Source organism: Ambystoma mexicanum, chromosome 6q, assembly GCF_040938575.1.
Source record: "Ambystoma mexicanum isolate Mex_15411 chromosome 6q, UKY_AmexF1_1, whole genome shotgun sequence".
Classification (NCBI taxonomy): domain Eukaryota; kingdom Metazoa; phylum Chordata; class Amphibia; order Caudata; family Ambystomatidae; genus Ambystoma; species Ambystoma mexicanum.
This window is the reverse complement of record NC_090937.1, coordinates 989,831,689-989,848,324: the sequence shown is the minus strand read 5'-3', so window position 1 is coordinate 989,848,324 and position 16,636 is coordinate 989,831,689. Positions and strand designations below refer to the sequence as shown.

Genomic DNA, 16,636 nt, shown 5'->3' with positions numbered 1-16,636 from the left:
ACCCCGGGAACTGACGGACTCCCAAGCACATTTTATAAGGCCTATAAAGCAGAGATTCTCCCCCCACTGCTGGAAATGCTTAAAAAAGCATATGAAGTTAGGAGATTACCGGAATCACTGCGCGAAGCGGTTATTATACCACTCCCCAAGCCCAACAGGCCTGGTAGTGACTGCGGTTCCTATAGGCCCCTATCGATGTTAAACCAAGATAGTAAGATTTTAACAGAGGTTCTGGCAAACAGATTAAAGAAGGTCATAAACAAACTAATTCATCCTGATCAAACAGGATATGTCCCAAATAGGAATATCTCGAATAATTTGAGGCGACTCCGTCGAGTGATCGAACATACTGAAGGGGACACTAGCGAAATGGCGATAGTGTCGCTGGATGCGGTCAAGGCATTTGACTCGGTCAGATGGCCCTGGCTGAAGACGGCCCTAGCCAACTATGGTATGGGACCAGGATATCTTCACTGAGTAGAACTCCTATATAGTGAGCCATTAACGAGAGTGAAGACAGGAACTGTGATCTCTGAAAGGTGGCAACTTGGGAGAGGGACCAGTCAGGGGTGCCCCTGGTCCCCCATGTTGTACATTCTGGCCTTGGAGCCTCTGGCGATTTATTTAAGGCAGCAATATGACGCAATAGGCATTGTCGTTGGGGAAAGATCACATTTAATTTCACTATACGCAGACGATATGCTATTGTATCTGTGCTACCCAGAGGAGAATCTGCAGTATGTGTTGGAAGTGGTGGGGAGGTTTGCTGAACTCTCAGGTTTAGCCGTGAACCCAAGTAAATCCTGTGTGTTCCCGCTGGGCAGATATAAAGGGCTCTTGGCGGAGAATTTGCCAGTACTCCAGATACCGTGGGAGGCCACAACCTTTAGGTATCTTGGGATAGACATATATCATACAGCAGACGCCAAACATAGGCATAATACAGAAAGAACGGTTCAGAAACTGGAGAACAGCATGAAGTTCTGGGCGAAACTCCCCTTAGCAATGATGGGACGTGGGGCGATGCTCAAGATGGTGACATTGCCCAGACTGTTGCATTGCTTCGTGAACATCCCATACTCCATACCCCGCAATTCTTTATTAAGTTGGACAGCATATGCAGGGAATTCCTATGGTACGGGATGAGGAACAGGGTAGCCCTGTGGAAACTCCAAAACCCGCATGAGAAAGGGGGCATTAAATTACCTAACTGGGAAGTATATTATGTAGCGAGCCAGTTGCAACATGTAGCCAAATGGCTCTCTGCGGAGCCTACCTTACGGCATAGGCTGCATCAAGGTGATTGCGCCCCATACTTTTTGAGAGAAATGATATGGTTACCCAAGCGGGAGCTAAGAGGTCGCCCGGGGATGCTGGGCCTTGGGTGGGGATGTGGCAGAGGGCGTGCCGGTTGACGGACAAGCCGGCCCTGTGCTCTCCGCAAATCCCAGTGTTAGGGAGAAATCTCTGTTTAGGCTGAATTTCCTAACCAATTGAGTCCCCCAGCAGCTTTGCTGGATTTTTTGGGGTTTATTTTTTTCTCCTGCCAAGAGTGAGACTCTTTTACCCTCACTCTTGGACATGATTTGAGTGTGTTCCTTTGACTCTAGATGTGTTTAATGGGCTATGGGGTCTTTTACTCCATAGGGCTTCATGTGTTTTTGTGATATGGTTTACACAGCACCCTCAGTGCAGTAACCCAGGGGTGTCATAGTGACCCCCAAACATAGACTCCATACCCTGGGACTGACTACTGTCTCCCAGGGCATGTAAAGCCACCATTGACTTTACTAGTCTTGAATTCTGAACAGAACCAGTACAAACCATCATATTGTGGACGTACTGGCCAGGGCAATTCGATTGCCCCGGGGTCTGTTAGTCGAGGGGGCACGTCTACGTCCCCCCAGATCGAGTTTTGGCTGGTGGCAGTGGATACTACTTTTTATATTCAACTGCAAATATTTCTCTATGGGATTTTCCCATTGTTCGAGGCTACTATCTTTATTTATTTAATTACGATAGCCTCGAACATACTGCCGGTTTATTTATTTATTATTAATTCTCTGGTTGGTATTTTTTGCCAAAACTCTGTTCTAAAATGGCGTTTGTGTTCTCTTCTGTGACTCCAACCCAAGTCGAGCCCTTTGTTCCACTTTTTTGGCGGGCTTCTCCACAGAAGCCTCCAAAGTGGTGCCACTCTGTCTGGGGCACTTAAGAGGGGTGGAGGGGGATTTAGGCACCCTGGACTGAGTTGCCTAGGCAACTCAAGTCGCACTCCGTCCTGATTGGCCCAAGTGGTGAGCCGGCCGGCTCACCACTTAGCATGTTTGAGTGACAGCTAGGCTGAGTGGATGGGGGTTTTCTGCATAAAAGCAGGGCTTTGGGGACTGGAACTTCAGAAGTCGCCACAGGACCTAAGAATCCAACGAGGGAGAAGCTGAGCCGACCTGCCACGACGACACCACCGGTGGAGCCCTGCTGGACCGTCTCACCACTTTTCCCAACGACAGAGGAGATCTCCCGCCGGAGAGTCTTCTTCCTTTGACTGGTGGGGATAACCAGTTTCACAGTCTTTTTGCCTTCCCGACGCGTGGCCGCCTTGCCTGTGCCAAGCACCCCGGCAACCGGAATACCACGTTTTACCACGACCGCGAAATAAAGGGTAATACCTTTAACCGGAAAACTCCGCGGCTGGTTTCTTCCCTGGCAGTGCAACGACCTTCATCTATGGTTACCCAAGCAGGAGCTAAGAGGTTGTCCGGGGATGCTGGGCCTTGGGTGGGGAATGTGGCAGAGGGCGTGGCGGTTGACGGACAAGCCGGCCCTGTGCTCTCCGCAAATCCCACTGGTCACAATGATGGGGACAGAAAAGCAACTAAGGTTAATGATTAGGAAGTATTGGGAACCGGTAGGAATAGCAACATTGGGAGATGTATGGCAAGAGGGGAAAATATTGGGATTTGAGGAGCTGGTGGAACAAACAGGGTTCAGTGCTGGGCAATATATTACGTATCATGGGATGGTGCAACGAATTAAAGATACCTGGTCTGAGGTGGAACTTGCAGAGGAACGGGACATCATACTAGATGTGATATATGATATAGCAGAAGGAGGGCATGAAACGTCTAGAGTGTACGAGATGATGATGACTCAAGTGGGCAAGGAAGTGGTGCAACTTAGACTGGACTGGGAGGAGGAAGTAGGAGATATGAGTGATGGGATGTGGGAAAGGGCTCAGGGGTATCATAAAAAAGTATCGAGAAATGCTAGGCTGCAACAAATACAGTTGTATATAACTCAGAGCATATCTGACGCCACTTAAGATAGCCAAGTTTAAGAACGCCGGAAGCCAAGTGTGTTCCAAATGCAATGAGGAAAACGCAGGAATGGTGCATATGTTCACAGAAAATGGAGGACAAGGGAATCCGCATGAAGGTGGATACGGTGTGGGCTTGCCTGTTGGGAGGGTTCCCCAGACCGCGGAAGCTTAAACATGTGAGTAAATTGAAAGATCTGGCATATGTACTGGCGAAGAGAAGGATTGCAATGGGATGGAAAGCGTGCCACAAGCCCAATGTGGAGACGTGGTGGAGGGACTTGCAGAAGTGGGCGGAGGCAGAAACAGCGGCATGGCAGGAAGCGTGTAAAGGGGACATAGAGGGTGAAGCCGGAGCCCTAGCGGGTTGGAGACAATTAATAGCAGAGCTATTTGGGCCCTCGTATGATGGACCAAGTGATGATGATTCAATAAGCGTGGCTGAAGAGGTCTCCCCACCACAAGAGGTGGAGACTGACAATGGGAGAAAGTAGGCTTGGGAGGGGGTGGGACGGGAAATACAGGGGGCGAAAAAGTAACAATGTGTGTGCATTTATGAGCAAGATATGTAACCACTGTAAGTTTAGTTGGGTTTGTGATTTGTTGTTTCAACAAAATTAATAAAATTGTTTTTTTTAAAAAAAGGTTTGGTGCCCATTCAAAGCAAGGATACACTTGTACAGCCGGCTGCCAAAATAATCATAGATAAACCTATGTCATGTCAACCACGAACCAATAAGGAGGATTGCAGAATTCCCGTAATAAAATGCGGGTTATATGAAAGATCTTGCTACATCATTGAAGAACCGGACTCCAATCAATCATTGCCTCTTCCCTTACTCGGTCCGGTGTTCTTGACAATGGATGAGAAGAGAAAGCACTGCCTAGCTAACCTTCAAGCTACTAGACCGGGGAGGACATGGGCAAATTCAGGCCATAGCGACAAATAAGCTACTGAAAAGAGTCGTCATGGGCAGTTGACCACATTCACTGATGCAGAGTCCCCGGACAATAATCGAAGGAAGGTGCAAGGGCTTGTTGCGACAGACACCCTCAAAAATCTAAAGAAAGCCTTCCAAAGTCAGCTCCAAATAAGAGCACTATTCACAATCTGAAAATTGAGAGCTTGGAGTCGATTGATAACTTGACCCTGAATCGAGGAAACTTAATCAAGTTACTCCATTTTGTACCAAGCTTACGGGCAATAACCTCAAACGACTTAAAAATCGTGGACTTTCCAGAAGAAGGTAAGAACGACAAGGTGGTGCTCCACCTAACCTCAGCCTTAATTGCTACAACAATATTGGAGGCTAATGTAGCGTTGTTTTCATTGGGCTTCGATGTCTACAAATTAACTGAGCCCGAGGCGTCAAGACCTGCCTCTAATGGAAATTCGGAAGTTCTAAGGGAAGTGTCCACGAAACCATCTATGGCACTGGTACCAAGTAGGGGTCCTGCGGTGAAGGATCCACAAGGGCACTCGAGATTGTCGCAAGGGGCAGATCGTAAATGCATGAAATCACTGTCTACGTTAAGGCTATCTCAAACATCAATGAGTGATGGAGTAGAAGTATCTGAGGGACAAAACGTGCAAATAAGAATTACAATTAAAAGAAAAGGACCTTCCGACAGCAACATCAAAGAGGGACCTCAAACCACAACCTCCCCCTTGTCAAACCACGATTGGCAATGTTTGGGAGGGGCCCTAAACACAAAAACTAAGCAATAATGCCAGGAATTTGAAACCTCCCAAGAGTGCCGCTTAGCCTCTTGGAATACACGAGGATTCACACATTTGTTCAACACAACCTGGCTGGATAATCTCCACATCGCGTGTCTACAGGAGACATGACTAAGTGAGTTGCCGGTCACTTCGGAGTTTGAGGTTGCAATAAATCCAGCAATAAAATCAAAACAAGGGCGCCCGATGGCAGGTTTGTTAACGATGGTGAGAAGAGCGTCGGGTTGGCGAATCATAAACTCTGTCAATCATTCTCCTTACATTCAAGAGATTTCCGTTGAAAGGTCCGGCGCACATGAACACACACAAGACCGGATTTTAATACTGAATATGTATTGGAACCATTTACGAGCGGGAAAGTTGGATTACATCGATAAGATATCAGCATTAACAGATCTTCGGTTGGAAGCCCTAGGGTGGGCAAAGATAATCCTTTGTGGAGACCTAAACATCGACCTCTTCAAGCAGGCAAAACCAGAGTCACTCATATTGGCACACGCATGGTTAAACGAAATGAGTCTATGAAATTTCCAGATGTTGAATGGAAGCAGTCAAGGACATATACCACCAACACCTACGTGGCATTGTGAGGATTCATCATCAATCATAGACTACATGTTCGTGTCTGAAGCTCTGCACCCAAGGATAAATTTGCTGAATATCCGTAAAACAGCGATCACGACATGCTACTTATGAAATTTGCAACAACCGCAACCACTCAAACGCCAACGTGGACACACAGAATTCTGGTTGAATCAAAGAGAGTTTGTTTAAGACTGGAGGAGAGTGAAGTCAACTCTGTGACGAACCAGTATTGCCAATTGAGTGCAGATCTCGAATACGATCAACTATTGACACAATTTAAAACAAAAAAGGTCGGCCTAAAAAACTCAAACATGGTTCGGGCTCATCACTTTGATCTCGAGATCCTTAAACAAAAATATAAGATGCATGCTGCACTTAGGAGAGCTCAGACCCTAGATGTTGCCACTCGTAAATTGGAAAAAAAGGTTGTGAAACAAAGACATAAGAATTGGTTAAAGATGCACAAACACGCCTTATTACAAAACGATGCAGAGCAGATGTTAGCTACATTGAAGAACAAAAACACGAGGGACTTTTGGAGCCTTGTCAATAACTCACAAGCCCCTCAAACAGCATTGCAGTCTTGCATGGTTTTGGAATCTTCTTGGATAGCCCATTTTGAAGCCCTTTATAAAGCAAAGAAACAAGTAACTGTCCCATTGGAAACATCTTCGAAACCGTGGGCCTTGACCTTTTTGAGAGAAGATATCGTGTCATTAATCAAGAACGCAAAATACTTGCGAGCCCCAGGCCCGGATAGCCTCACCAATTTTACCATTAAACAGCAACCAGAGTTATGGGCAGCCCTATGTTTAGCTTTATTCGATAGAATAATCAAGTGCCATAGGACCCCAAAATCTTGGAATTCTGCAGTCATCGTCACGATTTTCAAGAAGGGAGATAGAACATGCCCAAAAAACTACTGCCCAGTCGCATTGTTGGACGTACTAGGGAAAATCTACACCACAATGCTGCAGCAAAAACTGGTTGCATGGGCAGTCAAGTCAAATCATGTAGACAAAAGGCAATCTGGTTTCGTAAAATAAGTGGGCTGCTCGCTAAATCTGCAACTATTGAATCTGATTAAAATGGAGGCAATAAAGTCAAATACGAAGGCCTATTTGGCCTTCATTGACTTTTCATACGCATTTGATACCATCAATAGGTCACTCCTGTGGTCTAAACTACAAGGTTGGGGATACCCAGTTGATTTAGCAGCAGCGATCCGAGATCTCCACTCTGAAACTTCTATAAAAATCAGTCTTGATCGCTCTGGAACTTTATCTGCACCGATTAAAACCTATAAAGGGGTAAAACAAGGCTGCCCCCTAGCTGCTGCAATATTCAGCTTATTTATATCGGATATGGGTTTATCGATCGATTCAGTAAGTTCTTTTCCACCAAAAATAGCTAAGTCACATCTAAGCTGGCTCTTGTATGCCGATTACTTGGTTCTGATGGATGTAACACCCGTTGGCCTCCAAAGAAAATTGAACGCTGTCTGCCGATATGTCGCAGCTAACCAACTTGTGATAAACACAAAAAAATATGAAATTCTAGTGCTTAAGAACCTGAAAAGTCAAAGAGCGAAAAAAAATGAAAAAACTGAGATGGTTCCTAGGTCAAGATTTCATTCAGACATCCCAGAGCGTAAAGTACATTGGAATGCTAATAAACTCATCTGTTAACGATGGGCCATGGATCGCTGAAACTAAAAGGACATGCAGGCAACTGGCAAGTCAAGCTGTCATCACGCAAAAGAAATTTGGGAAATTTTCAATAAAACCACTGTTAGCCTTTTAACAGCAAAAAGGAATCCCGGTCTTGCTATACGGTGCTGAAAATGCTTTGGGTTGTACCCACGAAACATGGTCATCGCTGGAGAACTGTTTCTGGTCCAAGGCATTGGCTCTCCCAAGGGGAATTCTGGCAGCGTGTGTTAGATATGAACTGTCGCTCATATCGCTCCACGCTAGGGTATGCTGGAGCTTGGTGAGCCTGTTACGTAAAACTCGCTATCGCGAGCAAATACCGCAATTTGACATCTTTCATTGCCCAATACTAACTAACAACAGCATGGTGTCACTGTGGACCAAGTGATGCGAAGAGATACTGAAAGAACACGGAATCAGTCTAGACATGCTTCATAACAACCCGAATGCCGCAAAATTAAAAATCTGGCGCGCAGATTGGGACCAAACTTGCACTCAACGAGCTGCGGCAACAATGATGAGCGAGGCACCGCTCGAAATTAGGGAATTCAATTCCCCACAACGCTACATTGAGCTGTTTCCAGATGCCCAGGCACGAAGAGTGTTCATGATGCTATGTCTAAATGCATTTAAAACCAAAGAACAGCTGGGCGCATGGAGTTGTAACAAAATCATAAATCCAATGTGCAGGCTATGTAATCGAGATAAGGAAACCCTTAAGTATTTAGTGCTATTTTGCACAAAACTTCGATCTGAAAGGACAATCCACCTAGGGCCTTGGAGCCTAAATCACCCCTCCCTCTGTGCAGATGATTGGTGGGCCTACATGTTTCAAGGCTCTGACATGAAATTGTTACTGCCATTGACCCGCTTTTTAATGATAATTGAAAACTGCTTGAATCTGGCGTTGGTTGATGAACATTGAGGACAGTGATTAGGCTGTAAGAAAAAGTAGGTGGGAGGGGTCTTCATAGGAGTGTGTATATGACAAAAACTCTTTTGTTGTGTCTTGTTCTGTGTTTTGGTTGTAAACATTTTAAAGGTTTGTGATAAACCGATAAAATAAAATAAAAATAAATAAAAAATTGAAGTATTTATATTTATTTGGTGTTTATATAGCGCTTTAATCCAAAGCGCTTAAAATAGCTTAAAGTGTAAAAATGGTACAATAGTGAACAAAGGAATCAGCCCTGCTGGATCAGATTTAGTTTCAGCAAATTGTGAAGTAAGGAATAGGAGGTGATAGAACATAGAGAAAGAGGAAGAAGATTCCAGTGCAGGGGGGGGGCATGGTGATCAAGTCTGTGAGAATGTGATTGGGCACAGGGAGGGGCTGGAACTACAAGTCGAAAATGAGATTTAGAGCGAGAGGGAGTGTAGAATGAGACTAGTGAGGAAAAGTAGTCAGGAGTAAGACCATAAAGTGATTTAAATACCAAGCAAAGAAAAATGTATTTAAACTGTGCATGCAAAGGAAGCCAGTCCAGAGTGAAAAGGGCAGATGATATTGATGCACGTGAAGTCAATCAAAGGAGTACCCGAATAGCAGCATTAAAAACAGATTTTAGAGGAGAAAGTCGAGAAGTAGGAAGACCAAAGTGTGCAGTGGAACAATAGGAGAGATGTAGAAGAGATGTAAATAAAATAAGAGAGGATATGAGAATTGTTGTTGCACCAAAAGTTAAGAAAGAGCAAACTTTTAAAATATTAAATAGATGATAGCCGCAGGCTCGAGAAGAGATAGAAATATGATGTTTAAATGATAGAGCGGAATCAAAGTAGAGTTCCAGATTACGAGCAGTGGATGCAAAGAAAAGTTGAGAGGGAGGAAAAGAGACGTAGGAGGAACACGAGACGGAATAGCAGTAGACGGAAAAAACAGTACTTCTGTTTTTGTAGTATTAAGTGTGAGGTAATGAGAGGACATCCATGATTTGATGGCCATTAGACATGAAGACCGCCGGGTATAAGTATCGGAAGAAAAGGAGAAGGACAGAAAGAGCTGGGTGTCGTCAGAATAGAAATGGTGAAACAGACCATAAGAGCAAATAACTTTAGCAAGAGGAGCAGTACAAGTAGAAAAAAGAAAAGGCCCTACGACCGACCCTTGTGGGACACCATGAGCAAGAGGAAGGGAGTCAGAGGTTGTCCCACCCCAAGAGACAGAAAATGTCTGTTGGGATAGGTAAGATTTGAACCCGGAAAGAACAGGACCAGAGAAGCCAAAGGAAGACGGAGAGGCTAGCAGTGGTGAATGTTCAACAGTATCAAAAGCGGCAGAAAGATCTAATAAAATGAGAATAGAAGACTGTTTAGAGTAGCGGTTCGTAAGTAGCGAGTTTAGAACGGAGAGTGGTTTCAGTTCAGTACATAGGTCGGAAACCAGATTGAAAATGAGGAAGAATAGAGTTATTAGAAACAAATGAAGAGACTTGGAGATGGACAAGACGATCAAGCAGCATAGGTAGATACGGAGAAGAGAAATAGGATGAAAGTTAGAAACAAGAGAGGGATCGGCAGAGTGTTTCTTCAAAATAGGAATGATGGAAGCGTGTTTGAAGGAAGAAGGGAAAGTTAAGTTAGAAGACAAATATTAAAGAAAGATCTGAGATAAGATTGGAGAGAGGGACAGACTGTAGAGATAAAGACCGATGGAATGGGATCAGTGGGTGCAGCAGTAGGATGTGCACGAGTCATCAGAAGAGAAACGTTTTCATTTGTGATGGTAGAACAATGAGATATAAAAGCAATCGGAGGAGAAATAGATGAAAAGGATGTTGGAAAAGAAGTTAGAGAAGAATTGATTGCAAGGCAGAGAAAGTGGGCTACAGAGGCTTCAGTGAAGACGTAGGAGGTGAGTTGAGGTGATGAAGGGTTGGCATACTGCGTTTCCCTTGGATGGTCGTCTTTGTCCATAGGGGGGGACTCTCTCCCCATGAGATCCTCCCGCTGAGTACCACCCCAGGGGGATTATTGGGTAGCAGCCTCACCTCCTTGGCTTCATGGGAAGGGGCTTCACCCTGGGACAAGTGACTACATCCAAGGATTCGTCACAGTATGTAGTGAAATGGATAGGCCCATGAGCTTGGCTAATTATAGTTATCTTAGAAAGGTAATTGCAAAACCTGTATGGACATTCATTTAGGAACATTCAGAAAAGGTTTGAGAATATCGTGCATGCACATACTCTAAAAGGTTTGCACATTGTAAAGGTTTTGATAACATTGGCCTTCAAAATATTGAGGTGTGTTATGACATCATACTGTTAGCATGACACTGGCTCCCATGACACCTCTTGAAGACCAAAGATTATTAAACAAAAGGAGTGTGTTCATAATAGAAGTCCGACAAACCATCACTTGACAGGAACGTTTAAATATGTTTCCCAATACAGTATCCAGAGTCCCCTATTCACATTTTGGCACTGTATATTGCACATAAATTGCATGTATTGCTGGAAAAATAAAATGTGAACTTTGTCTTAACAGGCAACAGCTGAGTGAACAAAAAAAATGAATGCAGTGCCGACTAGACACATGCATTTATGGATAGGTGCGAGGTATGCAAATAAATTAATCAAAGCATTTCTCATGAATTAATAGATTATTTCTTACTAATGGTCACACATATTTCACTGTATGAAGGGGCACAATCGCCAAAACCATCTAGTATTAATGTTCAAAATAAGACGTTTCTGGACTTTCTTTTCCGGCGTTCAAGAGAATTTGTGACCCGCAGGGTGATTTTGCAGGCATAAAATGTCCAAGTTTTAAATGATGCCCCTTGATGTGCACCAGGATGCAAGTTCCTTGTTGATCCAACGGGATCTGCAGCGTGAGGTCAGTGAGTGTGTAAAGTATAGCACTTACACTTTGACCTTTCAGCATTGTGTCGTATGTTTTCAGCTTGCTTTGAGCAGATCGAGTTTCAGATGCAGATGGAGTTATTACCACTTTAGGGTGACTCTGGGTTGGTTTTTAAATTATTGTTTAGGTCACAAACAAAACTTAAGCACTGGATTTCTTCAGTCTGAGTTGATGATCGTGCCCTCTGCTTTTGTTGGACATGGTGTGCTGCCATGGTTCACCCCATACATTCTGCGACCCATTCAAAGCTGTCCCTTGGGGCAGGGTCCTCCTGATCTTGGAAACAGGCATTATTCTGTATTCGGTCTGGGCCAGGCTCTGTAGAATGGGAATCTTCACCACATTCTGTCGCACTCATGTTGCTGCTATATCCCTCCTATTGCTGCTGTGGTCTGCTGATCCACAACCCCACTGCTGGTTTATTTGTGCAACCTCTCCTGACTGGCATGCTTTTTGCTGGTACGATTACCTTGTTACACACGATGCACTGGCCTTCACGACTTGTTTCTAATCAATTCAAAGAGCAAATGTTGTTCAAATTGCATGCAAAGATTGAAACCTAGCGTCTCCAGAACTCTGCTCTAAAAGAAAACAGTTCAGCTTTGCGGCTCTGGCTCCTCTCATCAGCCATCCTTCAGCATCTAGCACAGCACAAGAGCGAACTCATGAATACTGCAATAGTGACTAGAAGCCAACTTGTGTGTGAGATTGTGAAAAATCTAATGAATAGGCTTAGGGCTTGTTAACCTCTAAAAAGCCAATGTGGCAACCGTAGTCACTGCAGGACAAACTGTGATCACACCTTTGACGGCAGATGCGTCAATTAGGGTCTGGACAATCACGGCATATTCTGCCCATCAGATAATATTGATGCAATCTGCCTTACCACCTTGCAGTGTGCTTAAGGTAGAAATCTTCACTGACGCACAATTGAATTCAAAGGTTTTGTAAATGTGCCAAATAAAGACTAAACTTTGGAAATTGCAACCGCCTCTATGTGATGTTGGGCCAATTCAAAAACGTTTCTTTTGATTGAATGGGTCGATTAAACAGTTTCCAAAAAGATCCATACCAATTTGTAGGTGCCTATCCAGTCCTGGTTTTTCCTTTGCATTAATGGACTTATTATAATGGGAAAAGCAGAACTAAAAGTCCCAAAATGTAAAGAGAAAAACTGGACTGGATAAGCGCCAACACATTGGAACAGATCACGTTGGCAATTCTGTATTAAATATAAACCGACTGCACCTAACCTGTGTACTCACAGTAATGATGATGGTAATACCCATCTCAATGTGACAACATGAAGAGTTTACGTGCACAAGGTAGGAGCCATTTGATAAACTATGAACCTGATCATGGAATGCTCCAACAAGCATGGAGTTAGGAACGTCTGAGTCAGGATGTTAACAAAAAGATAGTCCTCCGTCCTGTGTCCAAACCCTAAACTGACCCTTACACTCTAAACATAATATAGTGTGCACAAGGGGATTCACATAAGCTATCACTCGTAGCTTTCCTTCCAAGTTCCAAAACACAAGGGGTTTTAATGTGCAGAAATAAAAAGAATAACAAAGTTCCACCAGGAAAGGGGTTCCTCCCTTCCTGTCTGGCTTTCGTGGTGTCTGAATGTCTGTCCCATGTCTCTGGATAACAATCGACAAAGTTTTACTGTTCACACAAAAAGGTAGGGTTCCTTCTCTGTACTTCTCTTTCTTTTGATCCTTTGCCCTTATAAACTCAATGGGGATAACCTCTGCTTTGAGTTTCTTCTCTGTTTTAGATGTTACATTTTTCTTTTAAGGAAAATGGCCCTTTTGATCGTTCCTCTTATTCTCACTCCTCAAGTGTTTTTACTTGCCCTCGTTTGCCCTTACCAAGGATCACTTAGCCTTCCCTTGATTTCTTCTGGTAACCAAAAGGTCAATCATGGTTCACATTAACTTTCTCAAACTCTGTATTTACATTGGGTTAAAAGGGTCCTCTTGAAACGCTTGGTATACTCCCTTACCAGCATATTTATGACTTTCTCATTTATACTCCAAAAAGGGGTATGCTTCCTCCCTTCAATATTTGTTTACAATTTTACATTTCCAAGTTTACTTTGCTTTCCACTCCTGGTGTAGCCCCCTGCCAGGATGTTGCTATTTCACACAGTTCAAGTTTGCTTTTTTTCTTACTCCTGATTTACTCTCCTGCCAGGATATCACTGTTTCATCAATGACAGTTCACTTTCTTTCTTACTACTGTGAGTTTGAGTCCAGCCTCACTGTTTGCCTGGTTCACTAACCTTCCATCGCTTTTGCCCTCTCTAATGATTCTTTCTTTGAACCACAATATTTTATTTGTCCAATATTGGGTTGCTGACCCCCTTTTAACACTCTTTCAGGTTTTGGACTATTGTTCCCTTTTCACCATTATTCGCATTACCATCTCTTTTCATGTAGTGGTTCGACCTCCCTTTATCAGAATTATTTGCAAAGATACCAATTTCCTCAAAGGCCTTACTTTGCCTTCCTCGTGCTACTTCTGTAACACAGCATTTACTTGCAGGCGCTCTGGTAACCCATTTGGCTTCCCTGTGCTTACCGGACATCTTTCGTGTCTCTGTTTCTCAGATTTGCAGAGTCAGTGTGCGTCCTGTCAGCCGAGCGGCCCTCTTCTTGCAGCGCACGGCTCCCGCTGCGGTTGGCAATCGAGCAGTGGGATTCCTTTGCTCTGCTTTTCCCGCAAGCTTCTCCTGTCAGCCACAATCTTTCGCCTTTCGGTCTACTTGCATTTAGCATTCTTCTCAGCGGCTGCACCAGTCACCAGCTTACTTGGCTTCTGCCTCTCGCTGATATGTCATATGTGGCAGATTTAAACTCCTCCGCCTTGCTGAACAATTTCCATAGACTAGACTGCAGTTGGTTTACCAGTCTTAGTCATCTTCATTGCTCCATCGCTCTTCCTCGCCCCAGTACAAAAAGCGTGAGGGAGGAGGTAGATACTGTGATTTACTGGGAACACCTATATATTCTTCATCTACATCACAATAGGCCATATAGGTATGCTGTATGGGTGCATGTATTTCATTCGAAATTATGGTTATTAGTTTTTTTTTGATCGGGTATTGTTTTATACCTCTGGAGTTGGTCTTCTCCCACGTGGTCCTCCCACAGATAGCGACCCCCAGGGTCAGAGTCATGTAGGTTCTGTCTTTCCCTGGCCAGGTAAGAGGATATTTATTCCAGAGGATTAGTGATGAGGTTGCTAGATTTGTCACAACAAACAACAGAGTAAGAGACAGGATATGTGCATAAACGGGAGAAACCCTGCTTGCCTCAGCACAATGAAATTGGATCATTAGAATTGGGCATTGAAACAATTAGGTATATCTTTAGTGAAGAGTCCCTACCCTAAGAAATTATCGGAAACCTTCTGTGGCTGATCTTCACCAAAAGAACATTCTAAGGAATGTTAAAAAGCAGTTACTGATGCGCATCGGTATAGAAAGAACAACACAACCTTTGGGCTTTAGGGTCTCCACCAAACCACTGTCAGATAGACAATCTATGAATAGGGAAAGTTCAAGACTACAGTCACACTATCCAGTAGTTGTCATCCTACCAAAATCTCTCTAACAGCTTACTGGAAAATCATGTACGATGTCGCAAAGAGCCCCAGTGCAACATGCAAAGATCGGTAGGCCACTCTTGTCTTGACCAATGTAAGCATTCAAAAGTCAACTATCAGAAGAAAACTAAAAAAGAAAAATTGTATTGATGGGAGGAAATCAATGCGGTCTAAAAAACCCACATTGCTGCCCGTCTGTAGTTCACCAAAAAGCACATACATGATCCACAACAAGTTCGGGCCTCAAAGTGAAACATTATGTGTGTTGAAAACCAAATACTGCATGTGAACAGAAGAACCTCATCCCAACTATCAAGCAGTGAGGTGAGAGTGTAAGAGTTTGGGAGTTCCTTGCTACCTTATGACCTGGGCGGTTATGCGTGTTGAAAACCAAATACTGCATGTGAACTGAAGAACCTCATCCCAACTATGAAGCAGTGAGGAGTGTAGTGGTTTCGGAGTTCTTTGCTACCTTATGACGTGGGCGTTTGTTATATTTGATTTCAAAAATGAATTTGGCATTCCAGATGGTGATTCTAGAGGAGCCACGGTTCCTTGAGTAAAAGCTGAACCACGGGTGGGTCGCACAGGAAGACGCTCATCGAAAATCTACAAAATAATGGTTGCAGAAGAAAACCTTCCCACTCCAGGTTTTAAAATTGCCTAGTCCAGTTCCAGGCCTATACTTCATTGAAATATGGCGGCAAGAAGCAAACTGCTCAGGCAAGAGATGCTTGAATGTCACAGAGTTGAAGCAGATCTGCAAGGGGAATGGACTACAATTAACAAAAACCAATGAGGCACACTGATCAGCAATTGCAGAACACATTTAGGCATTGCTGCTTAAGGTATTCTCGCCGGTACTGAATCTCGAGCTTCACATACTTTTTTCACACATTGGTATTGAATGCTTAATCATTTGTGCATACAGATATTTAGATCAATCATGTTTTTGAGAAATAAAATATTTTAGGTTAACATTACATAAAAATCTTAAAGGGTTAAAAGTGCTTTCTAGAAACTATATTTTGAACAGATGATAACCTAAAAGAATGTGTCTCGGATGAGAAAACATTCAAAAGTTCAATAACTTCCAGAACACCTGAACAGTCGAAACAAACCTTGGAAATCAGCATCTACTATAATTTTACTTTTGCCCGAAGAACAAATAAAGTGCTCAATTACCTGCAAAAAGGTATTTAACTGGTTCTTCGACTTCTCCATAAATTTCTGATCTATGGATTTAAAGGGCAGTTTACTGAGAGAAGGCAACTGAATTTTCTTTAAGGATGGAAAGCACTGAGTGGGAAAAAAAGAAAACAAATGTTCACAAGTTTTGTCCAACAATTATTTTTTTTAGGAAAATAGCATTTTGATAATAAACAACTCAGCAGGAAATAACTGGCCACATTTATTGCAAAGCACTGTCATTAGAAAGTCTCTAGCTTTATCGTATATACATTTCATAAATGTAAGCCTCATAAGGCTTGGGATTCTGCAACTTTGTCAAAAACAGTAACACATTTCCAGTTGTCAAGTTGTAAATTCATCGGGTTGATTGTGCTTTCGTACTGGCTTTTACGAGTAGCAATTGCACTGCAAAGAGAGCTGTAGTGTAATGATGTAGCTAATTGCCTCATGTGTTATCTGCTAATTTTCTCCCTAGTGAACATGTCTGTCTCAGTACATTAGAAAGCTCTAACTTTGCTATTTCTGCAAATCAACAATAGCAAACATAGAAAAAAAGAGTGGACATTTATTTGAAAACTGATGTTTTTTCCACGCATCTCCTCTAAGAGCA

At 43.3% G+C, this 16,636-nt stretch overlaps 1 protein-coding gene across 2 annotated transcripts in view; it reads right to left on the bottom strand.

Annotated features, from left to right (window-relative positions):
• SNX25 (sorting nexin 25) overlaps nt 1–16,636 on the bottom strand; it is a 1,900,476-nt gene that overhangs the window by 275,253 nt on the left and 1,608,587 nt on the right. For both annotated transcript variants that reach the window (XM_069631510.1, XM_069631509.1), the window contains exon 13: nt 16,021–16,134. In XM_069631510.1, coding sequence (XP_069487611.1) covers nt 16,021–16,134 — 114 coding nt within the window. The remainder of the gene's footprint in view (nt 1–16,020; nt 16,135–16,636) is intronic.